Here is a 17180-nt window from a genome sequence, read left to right as displayed (position 1 = left end):
ACACCGGCAGGCTTTACCGGAGTTCTTTACGTACATGGCTGGCCACTAACAAACGCCAGTTACGCCTTGACAGCTGTCGAGCTGCCACCACAGGATGTCTCGCTAACTGTCAGCTGGGCGAATGAGTAAAAAGGGTCTGTGGTTTCCAAGTTTCTGCAGTCCTTTTCTTAAGGACGGTTGGTCGTCGTACAAGGACGTTGCACAACACGTGATGAAGTGTTTCTGCATTTTCCAGAACCTGATGGTCACATCTCACTGGTCAGGGCTGTGCTGGAGATGATATTTGGTGGGATAACAACCTGCAGCCGTTGAATTCGTTATTGATTGGTAGTGTTCAATTGGACGGGGAAACTGCCTGCACATCAAAGAAGGAAGGGCATGTGTAATGAGCAGGTCCGGAGATGATCCACGAGTGAAAGTTCAATGAATGCGTTTTGGGAGAGGGGCTCTGCATCGTGATTGCAATTCCGGAAATGAGGTGCCTTTGCCTGTCGCATCTCGCGAACGCTCTATCGGCTCATTGATCACGTGACTGGATTTGCCTGTTCCACCAAGTTCGACGCGTCAAGTTCGACGCGTATTTGATGGACTTGACGCGTTCGTTTTAGACACTTCCCGCTTCCTCCACACGGCACTCTCGTTCACCCAATGGCTACTCTACGACGGAAAGCCTCGTCCGACTTGCCAAGGGACACAAAGCGTCATCGGCCATTGGCAAATACCACGCCGGTATCTGGGGGTGTTGATGAGCTTGTTCCTGCGCAGGAGCGACCACCCGCGACTCTGCTGGGTGTGCTCAGCCTCTACCCAGTCTCGGACCACTTCTGGTCGACCTTGCCTCCCGAGAGTCCCATAGCATTGTCCCAGACATGTCACCAGATGCGAGATGCCTTTCAAAGACGATGGAACGTAGATCAGCGTCTGAGGCGGTTCGTGAAGAACCCTACTGGTCTTCGTTCGCAACTTGGAAAACATGGCGCTCTCATCTCGGGCGGTTTTGCCCTGCAACTTTTTGCTCAGACATGCTGGCTTGAGTCGGACTGGGACATTTTCGTGGAACAAGGCACTGCCGCAGCTGACTTACACCTACCTTCAGCAAGAGGAGAAGTATCGCCTGAAGTCCAGTGGTGATATGGCTGGTTATGCAATCACGCCCATGGTTGAGGTACACATACCACAACTCGAAGTTATGCCCACCAGCTAACGGCGTGAAGTGCAGGACCTATAAGCGCCTAAAAGGACTCGATCGGACACAGGCCAAAATCCAGCTCATAGTCACCAAACACATGCCTATCCAGGCTATCCTCGCCAATTTTTACACGACCGCCGTGGTCAACATTTGTCGCATGGAACAAAGCATACTCCTTGTTTCCTAGAGAGACGCTCCTAGAGAAGAAGACGCATATGTTGAAACCAATGGACGATTACTTCGAGACTCTGCTGCGCAAGTATGTTAGGCGAGGCTGGGTCATGGAGGGAATCGTCCGGAAGGAAGACCACACCCCTAGCTCAAGCATACAACTGATACGGAGACTTGGAGACCGTTTTACTTGGTCGATCCGTCTGTCCAGGAGAATCTCAAGCAACCCGAGCAGCCTGATCTTGTGTTGGAGGAATCCATGTTCGCTATAGAGATGGTGGAAAAGTTCCACCGTCACCAACCTTTTGAGGAGCTTGCGACTACAAGTTACTTTGTTCGAGCCGACGCATTTGAACATATCGCACTGGGCCATCGCTTCGTCGTCGCGTTGAATCCTGAGCCTCTCGATTACAACCGGCTTCCCCCATATCCTAAATGGACAGACTTCTTGGCAGAGCGACTTCATCAACGTGCGTACCACGGTTTGCTGGGCCATGGAACCTGACGAACGTCCTGAGTGGTATGCACTGCCGCGAAACGCCCACCACTACGAGTTGGAATCGGTTTTCAGTCATCTTTTGCCGCACGATTGCGCTCTGATCCGAAATTTCGAGAGACCACCATTCTGGAGGACTTCCGACGAAGACGTACCTAAATGGTATCAGCAATGGGTGTCGGGGTGGAAATCCGCTGACTGCTTATTTCCGACGCCCGTGAGGCAGATTTGAGATGGCCCTCGAGACAAGCAAGCGTCGTCGGGATTCCTAGCGGGAGATTCCTTGTTCGTTCGCCTCAACAGAGTGCTGGTGACGGATCGCCCGAAGGCCCATTCAGACTCCTGTTCTCGCACTATAAGTGCAAAGGACCTCTGGGATGACGCTTGCCGTGATGAGTGGCTGCAGGTTGGATCCGTTGGGCTATTGGGCTCTCATGCGTTGCTTTCCCCGGTGGCCATCTATCGCTAGGTGAGCACATTGGGTGTTATTGGTATTTCTGGAAATTTTCGTATTCTCGGCTGCTGGTCCGGTGATCACATCTTCATCCATCTCAGGCTGAAGGGTTCATGTTTGCAAAATCAAAGGAAAAGATATCGTCCAGCATGGATGCCTCCAAATAATTTGGCCAGTCAAGATTGCCCAGATCCTCGAACAGCTCTTCGTTGATGGGTTCGAAAGGTTGTCTGTGGGCGATCGTCTCCGGTTGGGGAAGCAAATCCTCTTCGCCAACTCTGGGAGTGGTACTGGCGTTGAGGTCGACCCCAAAGTTCATGCTGGCTTCAAGGTTCTGCTTGTGCTTGTACATCAAAATATGCTGGTGAAGCTTTTCCATGCCACGTAGACAGCTTGCTGCTGTAGGGCTGAAAACTTGCAGAGCGGAAAGGGTGCCTTTGCATTTATTCCAGCTCTCTGCCAGCTTCGCCCAGCCGGCGGACTCTATGATGCTATCGCAGATCATCGCAAGCAGAACGACTATGCCTGCCGTTCGCGCATAGTACAGATTATACCACCAGGCGCCTGTCGCTGCCGTGGTCGAGCGAAGGTGGACTTGTTCGATCAAATGGATGGAGTTGTCGACGCACGCCGTGGTCAAGCCGCGAGCGACGATGAGCGAAACATCGCTCCTACGAGTACTCATTCCTTCACAGATCGGGGTCTTCGAAACCTCCCGAGCACAGACTTGCTGGCAGTAGCGAGTCAATGCAGGACGGTAAAGCAAGATGTGAAGATGCAAGAAACGTGCAAGCAACACCGATGTCTGCATTTCAAAGACTTTGACAGCCTTGATATGCATTGGTAGACGTTGTCTCCTTTCCCAATGGAGGTGATCAGGAATCCCATCCTCGAACGCGGATATTGCGGTGTCCATCTCCTGGATGAATGCAAAGCTACCAAACCCGGTGCACTTTTCGCTATTGCGAGAAGGGTTCGCTTGTCTTGAAGGAGAAATCGTATACATGTGCGACACAACCTCGGCGAGCATGTTGTACAGTTTGATGGTCTGGACAAAGAACTCCACCCACGAAACATGCCCAGCAGGCTGGCGGTCCGGACTCGATAGGTATTCGTCGTCTACGGCTTGAGGGAGAGGAATGTGGTTCGAGTTGCTGAGCATGAGCGGTCGTCCAAGCGTCATGCTCACCACTGCATCGAGCGTGACGCAGCCGTACCAGACTCGGCGGCGCATTTCGACCTCCAGGGGGCTCATTCTGTTCACTGCTTGAAGGGTTTCAACGTACAAGCCCAGGCTTTGCGCGAGCCTGCAGGTGATGCCGATGCAATTCCAGCATCGATTGGGAAACGGCGTCGACTGGAGGTATTGTGTCATGATGAGTAGGGTCTGGATGACAGCTAGAGAACCGTCGTCGAGTAGGTCGAGGTGACACAGGTCTCGTGCCTTCTTGGCAAACAAGTCTTCGAGTTTCCGGCGATCGTTAAGGGGCGTGTCCATGAACTGCATTGACAACGCGAGCATTGCGTTTAATGCACAATGGAAGACGGTACTATGGGGGCCGTACTCGAGGGAGCCACCAAGTCCGGCTTCAGGTGTGTTGAGCTCGCTTTCTGATGGATTGGGCTGCCATAGCTGTTCATATGCGCGCATGAAAGTGGGTTTGTGGATGAAGGGATACAAGTGATAGACCCTATCCCAATAGCAATTCAACGCGCGGTCCATCAGTGGTCGTGGAAGCAAAGAAAGTTGTTCCATGTCTTGGAGGACCCAGACCCTGTCACGTTTGGCAACAGCATTTTTTCGAGGTGGGTTCCCTAGCTGGGAAGCAGAGTTGGAGGATGTGCCGCCGTTGAGGACGGTCCCGTAAACCTGTTGCATGAATGACACGGTGGATGAGCTTCCGTAGTATCTACTGTCGCGCCCTTGGTCATCGGGTTCGATGGTCGAGTTGGCGCCCATAGCGTCCACTGGGCCGACTTCTTCCTCCTGCAAATGTGCACGCGTTGGGGGCGGTGCTGCCGGCTGGGGAGCTGGATTCGTGAATACATGTTGAGCAGCGTTCTCGGAAACTGGCGTGACCGTCAATCCAGCTGCTTGGCCCGTGTCTCCAGACTGTGAAGTCTTGAGTCGGCTTTTCAAGGAGATGTTTGCGCATTCCAATTGATGGATTCGAAGATGCAGGCTTCGGACGTACTCTTCTTGCTCTGGATCTGTCTGTGCATTTTTATATCTGCAGGGATCTGAGCGGTTGGCTCGTTGCAAACACTCTCCGCAGACGGGTTTCACACCGTCACATCGAGTTTTCCGCACTCGGCATTGATCGCAAGCGAGAGCGATCTTTCGTCGTTTGCGAGGCGTGCTCTCATCGAATCCATGCGATACGTCTGATCCCTTGGAGAGTCTGGAGCTGGGCTCAATTTGTGGTTCGCGGGCTCTCTGATCCATGGACGCTGATTGAAGGTATTGTCACAGGATAACGAGGCGTCGAATGGCTTCAGGAATAGTGGAGGTAGCCGGGATGGTGAACGCTAAAAGACTTCCTTTGAGCCTTACGGACCGAGGCACCGGGCCAGTGCCTCGAGTGCTCGAGTGCTTATCCATGCGGGGAACGGAAGTCCAAAGCCCACAAGCCTTACCCAACACCTCCCAACTCACCATTCAGACCAGACTTAGACACTGTTCACAACGTCCAGTATGGCGACCGAAGCATTTACTATATCCCGAAGCCAGCTGACAGGTCCTAAAGGCAGCACCATCCTGATCACTGGAGGGAGTAGTGGCATTGGCCTGCAAACAGCAATACTGCTTCATGACCTCGGCAACAATGTCATTGTACTTGACCGGGCAAGACCACATTCCTCAGCACCACAGTCATTAACATCGTCGCCTCGATTTCTATACCATCAATGCGACATCACGTCCTGGAAGTCTCAGAGAGCTGGCTTTGAAGCTGGGGTCAAGAGGTTTGGTTCAATCGATGCCGTTTTCGTCAACGCTGGCATTGCGGAGTACAAAGACCAATTCTTCAAAGATGATCTAGACGAAGATGGGCTACTCAAGGAGCCCGACCGGCGGACGCTGGACATTGATATGCATGCCGCCAACGACACGGCGAAACTGGCAATCCACTACATAAAGAACAAAGCGCCAGGCAAGAAGAAGGGGGGCAGTATCGTAATGACGGCCAGTTTGGCGGGGTACCTCGCAAGTGCGGGTGCTCCGCTTTATAGTGCTGCGAAGCACGGTGAGATCAAAGCTTTTCCAGCTCATTGAATGCGCTACTGACGAGTGGGAAGGTATCGTCGGGTTGATGAGAGCGCTCAAGAACGACACCGCGACACTGGGTATAGCGATTTCTGTGGTGGCGCCCGGGATCACCCTCACCGATATCATTTCAGGTCGGAAGCCAGGAGAGCCGCTCCAGGATTGGGCCAAGAGGATGCGCGAGGTCGGTGTGCCGATCAACGACCCTGCAGAGATTGCGGATACCGTGGTGTATCTGATGAGTCAAGGGATGGAGGCGAATGGGAAGGGACTACTTATCCAGGCTGGACGAGCAGCGGACTTGGAGAAGGGGATCGCCATGTCGAGAAAGATGTGGATGGGAGAGGAGATGTTGAGGTTGTTTCGGGGTGGAAGGAATGCGCCTTTGTTTCCAAACAGGCTCTAGACAGGCACATTTACTCGTGAGGATTGAGCCCTGTACCAGATATCTTTGCATTGGGTGAGGCTGGACTCGATGAGCGCCCGTTGTGCAGGTACTGTAAGTAGGGATGCAAGGCTGGACGCTGACTAAGCCGATGTTGCCATTCACCCACCATTCACACAAGTCACCTACAGTATCCACCACTAAACATCTTTGGAAAGGTTTAGGCGATGATGGGCGCAATCTTGGAGATAAGGTTGACGGTAGGGGCTCCTTTAGGCGCTTTTGTCGGGACCTACTGGGCCTGAATGGAAAGCCTAGGCTGGACCTGCAGCATGACTTCATCAAATCTCGGGTGCAGTTGAACGAGTCCTTTCAAGTGGTCAAGTCTTGCCGCTGCCTTCTAGACGAGATGAAAGCCTCCCACAAACTGCATCAACGGCGGAGAGAGACATCATGTCTTCCCCTAATAGTGCCTCTTTCGAGGGCTTGACGCCTGTCTTTATTGCCTCAGAAATCAAGATGAAATCTCCCTAACCCAGTCCCCGTGGTCATATCCTGCAATCTCAGACCTCATGTCGGTCACAGTCAAGCACCTCAATGCCGACTCGACTTTCCTCCTCATCTTCTCTCCAGAAGTAACTGCTCCTTCAACAGATCTCCTCTCCACCAGTGGTGCATTCTCCGTCCTGATCGATCCATGGCTGACAGGCCCATCCATCGTCACTGCGCCCTGGTTCGCAAGGACCGAGCACAGGATCCCCAGCGCCATACACCATCTCTCCGAGGTGGAGGAACCCGACGTGGTTATCGTGTCACAAAATAAGCCCGACCATTGCCACAAAGAGACGCTCCTCCAAATCTCGCCAGAGAGCAAGACGGTCATTGCTGCTGAACCCAGTGCAGCAAAGACAATCAAGAGTTGGAATCATTTCGACCCGCACAAAGTCCACGGCCTCCTCAAGTATGATCCAAAGGTCAAATTTGGTCGGTCCCTGCGACTGCGCATACCTCCCCTGAGTCCTGAGGGATTTCCGGGAGAGGTCAATATCGCCTTCATCCCAGCCAAACACTATATGACTGGCCTGCACAATGCCTTTGGGATCACATACCAGCCAGCTACAAGGACAAAAGCCGTGGCGCCCATATCGACAATCGATCTACCCAAGACCACAAAATACTTCCATATGCCATTGAGCCCAATGACTGTGCCACCGTCGAGTCCAGCTGTGCCATTGTCACCTCTTAATGCGAGGGCAATGTCTTTCGACCAGCCACGCAGAGATCACCTTTCCATACAGAGTGCCGAGTCCTCGCAAATCAAGACTCACCGACCCCGACTGTCGCGGGCTTCAAACACTGCCTCCTCAGACTTTCTCCCACCTTTTGAGCAGCCGGCGGTTCGATTAGACCAGACAGCAGAAGCCAGCGACATTGTACAACAAACGGTGACCATACGTGATCGGTCGCCGCGTGTGGATATCCCTTTCCACTTCGAGCTAGACAAGCCACCATTCGCCTTGCTCAGTACCTTGCCCACTCCACCCGATTCTCCAGCTACTACCCTCCCAAACTCGTCTGTTCCAGCTTCCCCCATCCCATCAGCTATATCTCCCACCAGCACTATCTTTCACCACCGAAAGTCACTTGGCCCATCCCATCAAAAGTCCCTCTCCAGCACATCGTCCATGCCCGCATTGTCTCCAGTCACACCCGCCCGGCCCAAAGCGATTTCTGTGATCTATTCACCTCACGGGCTGCCACTATCAGACTTGCAGCCTTACATCCAGAATCACCTTGTCCGTCTTACTGGAGCTCTTCCGCTGACTCTGCTGTTTCATTCTTTCGACCATGCTCAGAACCCATGGTTTCTGGGTGGAAATATTATGACCGGAATGCAGGGCGGCGCCGAAATAGCTCGCGGTTTGATGGCTAGGTGCTGGATCAGCGCACATGACGAGCCGAAAGACGATCGTGGTGTCAGTGTCAAGAGGCTACGCGTCAAGCGCATCACGGCAGACGAGGTGAGGAAGCATCTCTGGGAAGGAGAGCAGGGCGAATGGCTGAAGAAGAGAGGCTGGACGTGTGATGTCCGAAACCTTGAAAGCGGCAAGGAGATGTTCATCGGTCCCATGCGAGATCTGTGCTCCGGGATGGAAGGCAAACGTGAGAGTCGGCTGATGCGGTTTGGTGCTGAAGACGTAAGTGTCAAGGCTTAACTACGGTAAAGACAAAAAATCCCGGGTCGCTTTTGAAACGAAACGGAGCGTGTGGAATGTTGATGTGGTGGAAGAGGGCATTACATGTTCTCGCGCGGAACGGAGTTGATGCCACCAGTCCTACCTCAAGTTGCTCGAGCGGCGTAAGTTTGGAACCTACTAGAGTGGATAACAGTGAAAGATGCTCTACACGACTTTCACTCTGTGTGATAACGGGGCTCTGAGTGTCGCTTTGCCCTGACTATATGTTCAATGATGCCAGCCAAAGAGACAGATTCCTCATCTCCCTGGGCTGGCAGGAGGCTGAAATGTGATCGGTCAAGGACTGGGCGGGCGAAGGTCTCCAGGACCGACGGGATGTCAGCAGATCATAGGGACTATGTCTCCCTGTATATGTACAAAAGACTTATAGTGGATAATGTATATTGTAATAACCGCCGCAGTCTGGCTCGGGACTCGATCTCATCGCGCTGTTCATATTACTGTAGTATCATTATGGAAGAAAAACCTGTGTCCGGACTGAGTTTCTGCTTTTCACAGCCAAGCTCAGCTCATTCAGCAGGATTTTATGGATACTAATCTACAATATAATACAGTGCATCCATCGAGACATACGGTCTTTCCCACACGGTCAGTCATACGAGACGCCGTGGAACGCGGCCAAGACGAAGACGTGGCCCTCATCGCTCAAGCATACGCGTTCCTCTGTGCCAGTTTTACGACCAGAATCATTTCATCTGGATGGTACCAAGTGCTAGAAGCTTCTCTTCTTCTCCAGGAACAAGTGACGGAGACCAGTAACGTTGTCGTTGGTGGAAATCGCCTGGAAGTCTGACTTTGCGTCGAGAGTTGACGTGAACAAGCCTGGGTTCGGAAGATCGTGGCAAGGACAGGTGTGAGGCCACTGGCTTGACCAATTGGTCAGGGTTATGGTCATATTCGAACGGGCTATTGGCGAAAAGCTCGATTCGCCTTCGTCGCACTTTTGCTCAGATGGATGGACTGGGGGAATGACATGGGCCCCACCGGCTTCAGGAGACGTGGATAATATGGGTCTTGAGGAAACAGAGCGGATGGTCCAGTTGATCGTCCCATCTTTAGATCCAGAGCTGTCAGATTTTCAAAGAGCATACTTTCCTACCATTGCGGAACCCATGTCCGTGTTGAGAGAGTTGAGGGCTCTTGTCGACGTCTCCAGGCAGCCGAGAGATACCATCGACCCTTGCCACTTGAGAAATTGCCACTTTCAGCCTTCTTCACTGTCGTTCGGTGGGTTCGCTTCCTGACTTTGCTCACGAGATGTCCAACCATAGAAGCTCTCCTTGTGAGGTGGCGGAGCCGGTGGCCAATCCTCCGAGTCCTCCACCTGAAAATGGCCGACAGCGTTGGCGGTGGCTTGTTGTGGTTGCTTTATAGGATGACCATCGAGGGGGCTCACTGTCGCCACTATTGAACTGGTCATCTGATTCCAGTCTCTGGGATTGAACCAATCTGGCCAGACATTCGACCATTGGCCGCGAGATTCTGCGGTCTTGGCTTCGTCGACGACCTCGGCCAGGTTCTGCATCTTGTCAGAAAAGTGTAACGTCGCACAAAGGGACAGAATATAGATCTCGTGTCTTGAATGGCACCAATCTCTTGGGAGGAAGAGGCCACTTACGCCAACAGTCGCCAATGGCATACAGGTGATGCACCATATAGTGTTCGGGTGAGTGATCTCACCGAAGGCCACGTAGAGCTCTGATAGCTTGTAGGTCATGTCGGGAGGAAACCAGAACTGTGCAAGTATCCGGATTGATTCCTGGATCAAAGTCTCAATAGCCCCGTTGTGTAGATGCCCATATTCGCCCTCACATCCGTAGCTGCAGGCCGCGACCATGACCAGAATGTGGCGGGAACGGTTGTAAAAGGCTCGAGGGAAAACACCACGACTGCCTCGGAAAGCCGTATACACAAGATGGTGGATGTCCTTGCCATCGGTTGTGGTTTTCATCTTCTCCGTCTGTTCTGCATTGGTCGCCAGGGGCCATATCTCCTCAAAATCGGGGTCAGCCTTCAGTGCTTGAACGCTGGGGTGTTGATCCATTTCCGTCATGATTTCTGCTGCTATTCCAATGTCCGCGAGCGAGCCCAGCTTGACTCTAGTCTGCCCTCTGTATACCCCCTTTAGGTATCCAACCCCAGCGTAGACGCCGACCATCGAGAATAGAGTGGCCCATAGCAGCGACCGGAGGAAACGGACAGTACGTGATGGACCAAATGCAGGAGGATATCGGGCCGGTGAGTAACGGTAAGGCTGGTGTTGGTAGACGGGTCGGTGGGATTGACAGAAGAAGGCTGCTGATGGACTGCGGTGAGACGGGACAGGCCGTGGCTGAAGAAGCACTGGTAGCTTGAGCAGGCGCTGGAATGTCCGGCGGCCCATTTCATCTCACCCCAGATCACATCCTCGCCGTCACGTAGCCGCGAAGAAAGAAGAGAGAATGTGAGGAAAGTTGAGGGTGCGGGTGTGTTGTTTTCCCCATCATCAGACCATCTCACTTTGTGGGGGGAAGCTCAGTCATGCATCTACCACATCTACTTAGGTAAGCGGGGTACCATTTTGGTGATACCGAACTCGAAACGCAGGCTCCCGAGCTGACGGAAAGTAGCCACAATTGCATGCGAATGCTGAAGAACCAACATTGGGGATGGGTTTTTCGAAGATGCGCAGAATATCTGGCAAACCAGCGAATACCTCCAGCCGCACTTGACACCCACTACTGCAGACAGGATGCGGTGGGGGACACACTGCCGCCGTGTGATTGCGTTGCAGCCCTTAGAGTGTCGCATCGGACCCGTACACTTGAGTCGCGTACGGGTCCCAGCTGGTCCATCGCGGAATAACTTATTCACATCCAGTCGGCGAACAAGATACTATGTACAGCACCGTCGGCCGATTGATCTTGGCCGCTATCTGGTCTGCTAAACCACTGGATCTTGTTCATCTGCATGCCGTTATCTCCTGGCTGGGGCTAGCCAGCCAACACCGTTCAATTTCATTAAGGCTTTGAAAGAGCTCTCCTATCCCATTCTCGATGACCATTCGTAGTTGATCTGGATTGGCCAGTTTCCTCCGATCATATTAGACGGTTCTACTCAGATCAAAAGTTTATTGAATGGATATCTGGCATGTGTTAGCCAAATCTCAAGACTCTCTAAGCATTGTGGCATTGCTTGAAAGGGATGCCGTCCGCTAGGGTCGTCCAGGATCGACGACACCGGCTGGCGACGACACCGGCATACAATGGGTCTCGGAGGATTCGCCGAGCCAATGAATCTACCCTTTGTGCCGTGCTGCCACGGTATTGAGACTGGCGTGACTGGGTATGTCCGCAGGGCGGATTGAATTACTGCGATGAACGCACACTCCAAGTTGTGGTCTGCTTTTACTCTCCCCACGATCCCCTAACCCCCTAACCTCGTGCCGCCTTTGCCGATCTCGACGACAACAACACGGGGCCTGCAACGAGAAGAAGCCACTGAGCCGAACGGTGGCCCCAGGCTCGGGACATGCCCCGGTGGCTATCACTTCGGTGATAACTCCAGATTTTGAGTGACGCTCCCCAGATGGGAACGTGGAGAGACATTTGTACTTCTATATGTATCAGTTGGAGACCCCGGCATTCTGATACAAGGGATTAGAAAATCCAGTATCTTTTTCTCAGATACAGAAGTACGAATTACACCCGCAGAACCTTTCTTGTGTCCACCTACCCTCGACCAACACATTACCGGGAACAATGGTTGGTGTAAGCTCTGGCAATGCTGTGGCTGGAGAGCAGGCCATCGAGTACGGCCCTGCTGGATATAAAGGGCTTATTAAGGAGCCTCGAATTTTCGGCCTTGCCTGCTTCGCGTCTATCGGAGGCATGCTCTTCGGCTACGACCAGGGCGTGATCTCTGACGTTCTGGTTATGCCGAATTTTGTGAGTAGAAACCACTATGTGTGATTGCCCAGAAGCTTACCGACGTAACAGGCGAAGCACTTCCCAACCCTTGCGAATGATCCCACTTTACAAGGATGGGTTGTTTCTATCATGACACTGGGAGCGATGGTTGGTGCTTTTGTCAACGGCCCAATTGCCGACCGCTTCTCGCGTCGTTGGTCAATCCTCTTTGCCAATATTGTCTTCCTAGTTGGCTCTGCTCTGGTTGCTGGGGCTGTGAATACTGCAATGATCTTCGTCGGTCGCTTCATTTTCGGAACTGGCATTGGCATGCTAGCCATGGTTGTTCCCCTCTACATTTCCGAGCTGGCGCCTCCCAACATCAGAGGCGCGCTTGTGGCTCTCCAGCAGCTGTCGATAACACTCGGAATCATGCTCAGCTTTTGGCTGAACTACGGTACCCAATACATTGGGGGCACTGGAGATGGACAAAGTCAAGCCGCATGGAGGATCCCTCTTGCTATGCAGTGTCTTCCATCTTTAATCCTCGCCGTCGGCACCTTCTTTCTCCCCTACAGTCCTAGATGGCTAGTGAACCAAGGTATGTAATCGTACTAAGCGCACAGGCGGAGTTACTGACCAGAATGTCAGGGCGAGAAGATGAAGCTCTGGAAACCCTTGTCCGGTTGAGACGACTTCCGGCCTCAGACTATCGGTTAAAGCTCGAATTTCTCGAGATCAAAGCTGCCAGAATGTTTGACGAGCAGACAAAAGTGGAAAAATATGGTGAAGCTATTTCAAGACTGTATGTGGCATTGCATGAGTACAAAGAGTTATTCACGGTCCGCCATCTGAGAAAGCGAACGATGATCGCCTGCCTACTTCAAGTGATCCAACAGTTCACTGGAATCAGTACGTCTTTCCACCCCACCGAGACTCGTTCTCAAAGCAGTACTGACGATGAAAAGATGCCATCATCTATTACGCGCCCCAGTTCTTCAAGGCCATTGGTCTAAGCGGTAACTCCGTGAATCTCCTCGCCACAGGAGTGGTTGGCATCGTCTTCTTTCTTTCCACCATCCCAGCGGTCATGTACCTGGACAGATGGGGTCGTCGAAAGACTTTGATCACGGGCGCCATTGGCATGTCCATCGCTCAACTCGTTGTGGCAACACTCTATGCTGTGTACAAGGACAGATTTTCCGAGCACAATGCAGCCGGCTGGGCCGCTTGTGTCTTTGTGTGGTTGTACATTGCCACTTTCGCATTCAGCATTGCTTGTGTCAACTGGATCATGCCGTCTGAGATGTTTCCCCCTGCCATCAGAGGGAAGGCAGTCGGACTTGCCATTTCTACAAACTACCTCTCGAACTTTATCGTCGCACTGATCACGCCCAGAATGCTTCACACCATAACGTTTGGCACGTTCTACTTCTTTCTGGTCTTCTGCATCACTTTGGGAGTCTGGACATACTTCTGTGTCCCGGAAACTAAAGGTAAGCACGCTCTTCCACTGCTACACTGTCCGATAGATCACTTATCAGGTTTCAATCATAGGCGTTCCAATGGAGGAGATGGACAAATTGTTTGGAGGAAATGCCGGCCAGGCTGATTTGCGACGCATTCAAGAAATCCGCGCTCGTCTTGGTATGAGCGGGGATTTGGAAGTCACCGAAGATGAACTCAAAGACGGGAACAAGACGGAATACATCGAAGTGAAGTAGCATGGCAACGCCGTATAAACTCGGAGCTGGAGTCTTGAGCGAGACGGGCACAAGCATGATGCTGGTCAATAAAATCAAATCGCCCTCAGTATCTCATCTCGCACCAGCCTTGAAGCTGCTAATAAATAACTCCCGCTCGTGGCTATACTTATCATGAGTTTAGCCTTCGCTGTTCAAATAGCTGATTGCGTAGCCACGAACCGTGGCATGCCCTTCAGCAAAGCGACATGTTAGTACTACTGCACTAGATGATGGTGCATTTCTTCCCACCCACCGCACCCTAGAATGTCACGAGGGACTACATCCAATTTCGACGAGTTGTGCTATCTACTGCCCGTTGAGCGCGCATCGTGGCCATTGTGTACTGGACCTGCACGAGGACAGCCTGTCTCCACAGTCTGAAAACGTTTCCTCTCAACAGTCAACGCTCGCCAGGTTGATCCGAAGGCAGCTCCAAAGGACTTTGCGAAACCAGTCATCCTCGGGCCGAGGAAAGAGGCGAAGCTTACCCTCGAGTGCACTAAAATGCAGGCGAGCGCACAGGATGTGATGTATGTGAGTATCAGCAGCACCCCTTTTGTCCTCATCACCTAAGCTCTTTTCGCGACGTAATTATGCTAACTCCATTCCGTTCGTGCAAAGTTGGCGGCATCACATAAGTCTGGACGCGGTGAAGACTCCCAGATGGCCACCTTCGACTAGATTTCCCCTGGAGGCTCGACTCACGTTGTCAATTCTGACGATAACCCAGTCTGAAGACATGGATATGCTCTCTGGGAGGCCGTTGACCTGAATGCCCTTATAGCAACCACTCCAGTCTGTGACGACGGCTGCCAAGATGTCTTATGGCACAAATCTTGACTGCTTCACCTGGGCCAACTCAAGGCGATGACCTGGGCTCAGTACATCGGCGCTTTGCAGAAAAATCTGAACCGCTCGTGATGTTACGAAACCGGTGATGTAGCAGTTGATGTTAGATCAGCCCATCAAATGTCGAAGGAGCTTCAGGTATAACAATGTCGGGCCACGACTGATTCCACAATTCTGCAAACTCCATTCTGATGGGTTCGTTCATTGCGAAAGTCGACGAATCAGGGGTGGTAGGGACAAGACCTAGAAACCCGAAAGTCAGCAGGCTGAAAATCAACCAGCATTGCCGGTTTTTAGAACCCTGTTGACACCAAGAGAGGGTTGTATTCGAAAGCTCACCAACTATGTCATTGATGATGTGTGCTGCGCGCAAAGCAGTTGGCTCGAGAGCTCCGAAGCTATCGATCACTCCTTGAGCCATCTCAATGAGTCGTCGCCAGTCTGGCGCCTCCCAGTGTTGAGGGTCGTACAATAGACAGGTGACTGGTACGAAAGTCGCCGTGACTAACCAGTAGAAAGCGTACCATACGAGAGAACCATGGCGAGCTGTGGTACTGTTCCAGAAGTTGACAATGGACATAACACATTCGCGGGCTGCACCAAGACACCTACTGTAACCCGCACATAAATTGCTCATGTCGATTGGGTCTCTCCGTTTGATTACCTCCAATAGGAATGGACGATACATAACAATGCGAAGGTGCATCGACCGCCATAGCAGTATCATCCGTGGAGCGGTGAACATCTCAAACCCTGACGCGGAGAATTCGGCCCGCATGTAAGGAGGGAGGTTCTTTTGCCACAGCAGGATCCTTTCCTCCAGGTCATTTATGGTCGACAACTCTGGCAGCCGAGACTGAAGTAGTTTCTCATTCGTAATGTTGCTGAGTTGCGCTAGTTTTGTTTGCCAGATGAGGCTAGATGTTACGGTTGGAACGTCTTTGGCAGCTGGCAGCTCGTCGAGATCTACTGACAAGTCTTGATCATTGAGATTCCGCGGTAGACGGATATTGATACCCGCCAGGTCGAGTGTTGGTCGGCCAAAGGTCAGCCTTGAACCAGAATCGAAAACGAACAGCGTCCACCAGACCCGCCGACGAATTTCCATTGTGAATGGACCGATGGAGGAGTCCGAAAATTCGCGATGAAGCCCGATTGCCTGAGCCATGTTCATCGCTACACCTAGCAGAATGAACCCGCTGTTCGGTTTGTTGCGTTTCTGCAAATAGTTCGCAAGCAGAGTCAAGGCTTGCACAAGTGGCAGACTTCCCCGTTGCAGGATGTCCGCGGACAAGTGCCGAAGAGCTTCTTGACAAAAGTAGATGTCGGCATTTTGAATGCTAATCTCGCTCGAATATGCTCCAAGTGCCAAGGCAGTATTCAAGAGTATGCGCCACGAGCCATCCTTGGGTTTCGGCAAGACTCCTACCCGAAATATCAGTACCAAAGCCCTTCATGGGGAGAAGGGAGGAGCTTCGTAACCTGAATACTGGGCTCGAAAATATGCCTCGTGCAAGATGGGGTATGCGGTGTTGTAATACTTGAAGTAGTAATCTAGGCATTGGTTGCAGAACGCCGGCGATTGGATGATGTGTTCGGAGATGTCTGGCTCTGGTGACGGTTGCGACGGTTGCGTGTTCGTCGTCCTCAGGAGAATGGAGCTGGCTTGCAGTGTCCTCAAGAGGGCGTTTCCGGACTGAGGGCCCATGTATCCGGTTCCCCTGTGGTTGAGCGAGAGTGAACCTATACCATCGGCAGTGACAGCAAGGCCGGATGATTCGTCCCACTCCAGTGACTCAGCCCTTTGCACGTCGAGTTCCACTGGGACTTCAAGGCCCGAGTTGGAGCCATCGATTCCGGAAGTCAGACTTGCCGAATTGTCACGAGGGCCCTCCATCGGAGCTTGATTCTTTGGCCGGGTCGTTGGGTCATTTGGATCGATCTGGGCCGTACCGTGGGTTTGTGTCTCGACTGAATGGAGCGCCAGCGTTAGGTCGATGTTTGGACAGAAGCGTTTCCATGCAGCTTCCATGGAACCAACGCGCTTTTGATACCATTTGAATTTCCTAGATGGATATCTGATCAGAGGAGATGGCGCACCACAACGAGCTTCGGCTTGACTTTTTGGACATGTGCAATGACCCACCTTTCCAGCTCAATCAGCCTCCCGTGCGATGATGTGTAAGCGCAAACTGAGCCGCCTTGCTGGCACTGATAACAAGGATGGTCTCCTGAGCAGCGGATTTTCCGTCTCCTGCATACATCGCAAGCTTTGTGCTTGGAGCTGGTCGCCGACTGTGTCGACATGATGGGTGTTGTCTCAACTCGTACATAGGTCGGTAGTAATGCTGTTGGTGAGGGGACAGTGGGGGACAAAGTGGCAAGCAGGAATAGGCACGAGTAGCGCATTTGAGTTAAGCTACAACGCCAAGTCTTTTAGATCGATGCTTGCCGCTTTAACCATACGGGGTAAGAGGCACA

General features: G+C 52.3%; 7 protein-coding genes across 8 annotated transcripts; 4 read left to right on the top strand and 3 right to left on the bottom strand.

Annotated features, from left to right (window-relative positions):
* Positions 1-648: 648 nt before the first annotated feature.
* PV05_03628 (uncharacterized protein) lies at positions 649-4197 on the top strand (the record flags this gene model as incomplete). Its single annotated transcript, XM_013464285.1, has 2 exons — positions 649-1165; positions 1215-4197. The coding sequence occupies one exon, from the start codon at positions 649-651 to the stop codon at positions 1129-1131; it is 483 nt and encodes a 160-aa protein (XP_013319739.1). The 3' UTR covers positions 1132-1165; positions 1215-4197.
* On the bottom strand, positions 1210-4756 carry PV05_03627 (uncharacterized protein; the record flags this gene model as incomplete). The annotated part of the gene is made up of 1 exon (XM_013464284.1): positions 1210-4756. The coding sequence occupies one exon, from the start codon at positions 4754-4756 to the stop codon at positions 2408-2410; it is 2349 nt and encodes a 782-aa protein (XP_013319738.1). The 3' UTR covers positions 1210-2407.
* A 190-nt stretch (positions 4757-4946) lies between these two features.
* On the top strand, positions 4947-6111 carry PV05_03626 (uncharacterized protein). Its single transcript, XM_013464283.1, has 2 exons — positions 4947-5555; positions 5608-6111. The coding sequence occupies exons 1-2, from the start codon at positions 5006-5008 to the stop codon at positions 5979-5981; spliced, it is 924 nt and encodes a 307-aa protein (XP_013319737.1). The 5' UTR covers positions 4947-5005; the 3' UTR covers positions 5982-6111.
* Positions 6112-6387: 276 nt separating this feature from the next.
* PV05_03625 (uncharacterized protein) lies at positions 6388-8588 on the top strand. Its single transcript, XM_013464282.1, has one exon. The coding sequence runs from the start codon at positions 6533-6535 to the stop codon at positions 8174-8176; it is 1644 nt and encodes a 547-aa protein (XP_013319736.1). The 5' UTR covers positions 6388-6532; the 3' UTR covers positions 8177-8588.
* Positions 8589-8643: 55 nt separating this feature from the next.
* Positions 8644-10676, bottom strand: PV05_03624 (uncharacterized protein). The gene is made up of 2 exons (XM_013464281.1): positions 9837-10676; positions 8644-9737 (listed from the first exon to the last, which is right to left on the bottom strand). The coding sequence occupies exons 1-2, from the start codon at positions 10599-10601 to the stop codon at positions 9423-9425; spliced, it is 1080 nt and encodes a 359-aa protein (XP_013319735.1). The 5' UTR covers positions 10602-10676; the 3' UTR covers positions 8644-9422.
* Positions 10677-11720: 1044 nt separating this feature from the next.
* PV05_03623 (uncharacterized protein) lies at positions 11721-13940 on the top strand. Its single transcript, XM_013464280.1, has 5 exons — positions 11721-12144; positions 12196-12706; positions 12757-13017; positions 13074-13601; positions 13663-13940. The coding sequence occupies exons 1-5, from the start codon at positions 11959-11961 to the stop codon at positions 13827-13829; spliced, it is 1653 nt and encodes a 550-aa protein (XP_013319734.1). The 5' UTR covers positions 11721-11958; the 3' UTR covers positions 13830-13940.
* A 173-nt stretch (positions 13941-14113) lies between these two features.
* PV05_03622 lies at positions 14114-17059 on the bottom strand. 2 transcript variants are annotated; one of them, XM_013464279.1, is made up of 3 exons: positions 16846-17059; positions 16182-16765; positions 14114-16124 (listed from the first exon to the last, which is right to left on the bottom strand). In XM_013464279.1, exons 1-3 carry the CDS (start codon positions 17004-17006, stop codon positions 14803-14805), a joined length of 2067 nt encoding a protein of 688 aa, XP_013319733.1. In that variant the 5' UTR covers positions 17007-17059; the 3' UTR covers positions 14114-14802. The 2 variants fall into 2 exon arrangements, with proteins under 2 accessions (XP_013319733.1, XP_013319732.1); XM_013464278.1 differs by having other exon boundaries at positions 16182-17059.
* Positions 17060-17180: the final 121 nt, after the last annotated feature.

This window comes from Exophiala xenobiotica, assembly GCF_000835505.1.
Source record: "Exophiala xenobiotica strain CBS 118157 unplaced genomic scaffold supercont1.2, whole genome shotgun sequence".
Lineage (NCBI taxonomy): Eukaryota > Fungi > Ascomycota > Eurotiomycetes > Chaetothyriales > Herpotrichiellaceae > Exophiala > Exophiala xenobiotica.
The sequence above is the reverse complement of the archived record's forward strand: the minus strand, read 5'-3'. Positions and strand labels throughout refer to the sequence as shown.

Bases quoted from the DNA above. Each gene is read 5' to 3' on its own strand.
- PV05_03626 (XM_013464283.1), top strand. From the start codon at position 5,006: ATGGCGACCGAAGCATTTACTATATCCCGAAGCCAGCTGACAGGTCCT. The intron at 5,556-5,607 runs GTGAGATCAAAG...ACGAGTGGGAAG, and splicing joins TTATAGTGCTGCGAAGCACG to GTATCGTCGGGTTGATGAGA.
- PV05_03625 (XM_013464282.1), top strand. From the start codon at position 6,533: ATGTCGGTCACAGTCAAGCACCTCAATGCCGACTCGACTTTCCTCCTC.
- PV05_03624 (XM_013464281.1), bottom strand. From the start codon at position 10,601: ATGGGCCGCCGGACATTCCAGCGCCTGCTCAAGCTACCAGTGCTTCTT. The intron at 9,738-9,836 runs GTAAGTGGCCTC...GACAAGATGCAG, and splicing joins TGCCATTGGCGACTGTTGGC to AACCTGGCCGAGGTCGTCGA.
- PV05_03623 (XM_013464280.1), top strand. From the start codon at position 11,959: ATGGTTGGTGTAAGCTCTGGCAATGCTGTGGCTGGAGAGCAGGCCATC. The intron at 12,707-12,756 runs GTATGTAATCGT...CCAGAATGTCAG, and splicing joins TAGATGGCTAGTGAACCAAG to GGCGAGAAGATGAAGCTCTG. The intron at 13,018-13,073 runs GTACGTCTTTCC...GACGATGAAAAG, and splicing joins CCAACAGTTCACTGGAATCA to ATGCCATCATCTATTACGCG.
- PV05_03622 (XM_013464279.1), bottom strand. From the start codon at position 17,006: ATGTCGACACAGTCGGCGACCAGCTCCAAGCACAAAGCTTGCGATGTA. The intron at 16,766-16,845 runs GTGGGTCATTGC...ATATCCATCTAG, and splicing joins AGGCTGATTGAGCTGGAAAG to GAAATTCAAATGGTATCAAA. The intron at 16,125-16,181 runs GTTACGAAGCTC...TATTTCGGGTAG, and splicing joins TTTTCGAGCCCAGTATTCAG to GAGTCTTGCCGAAACCCAAG.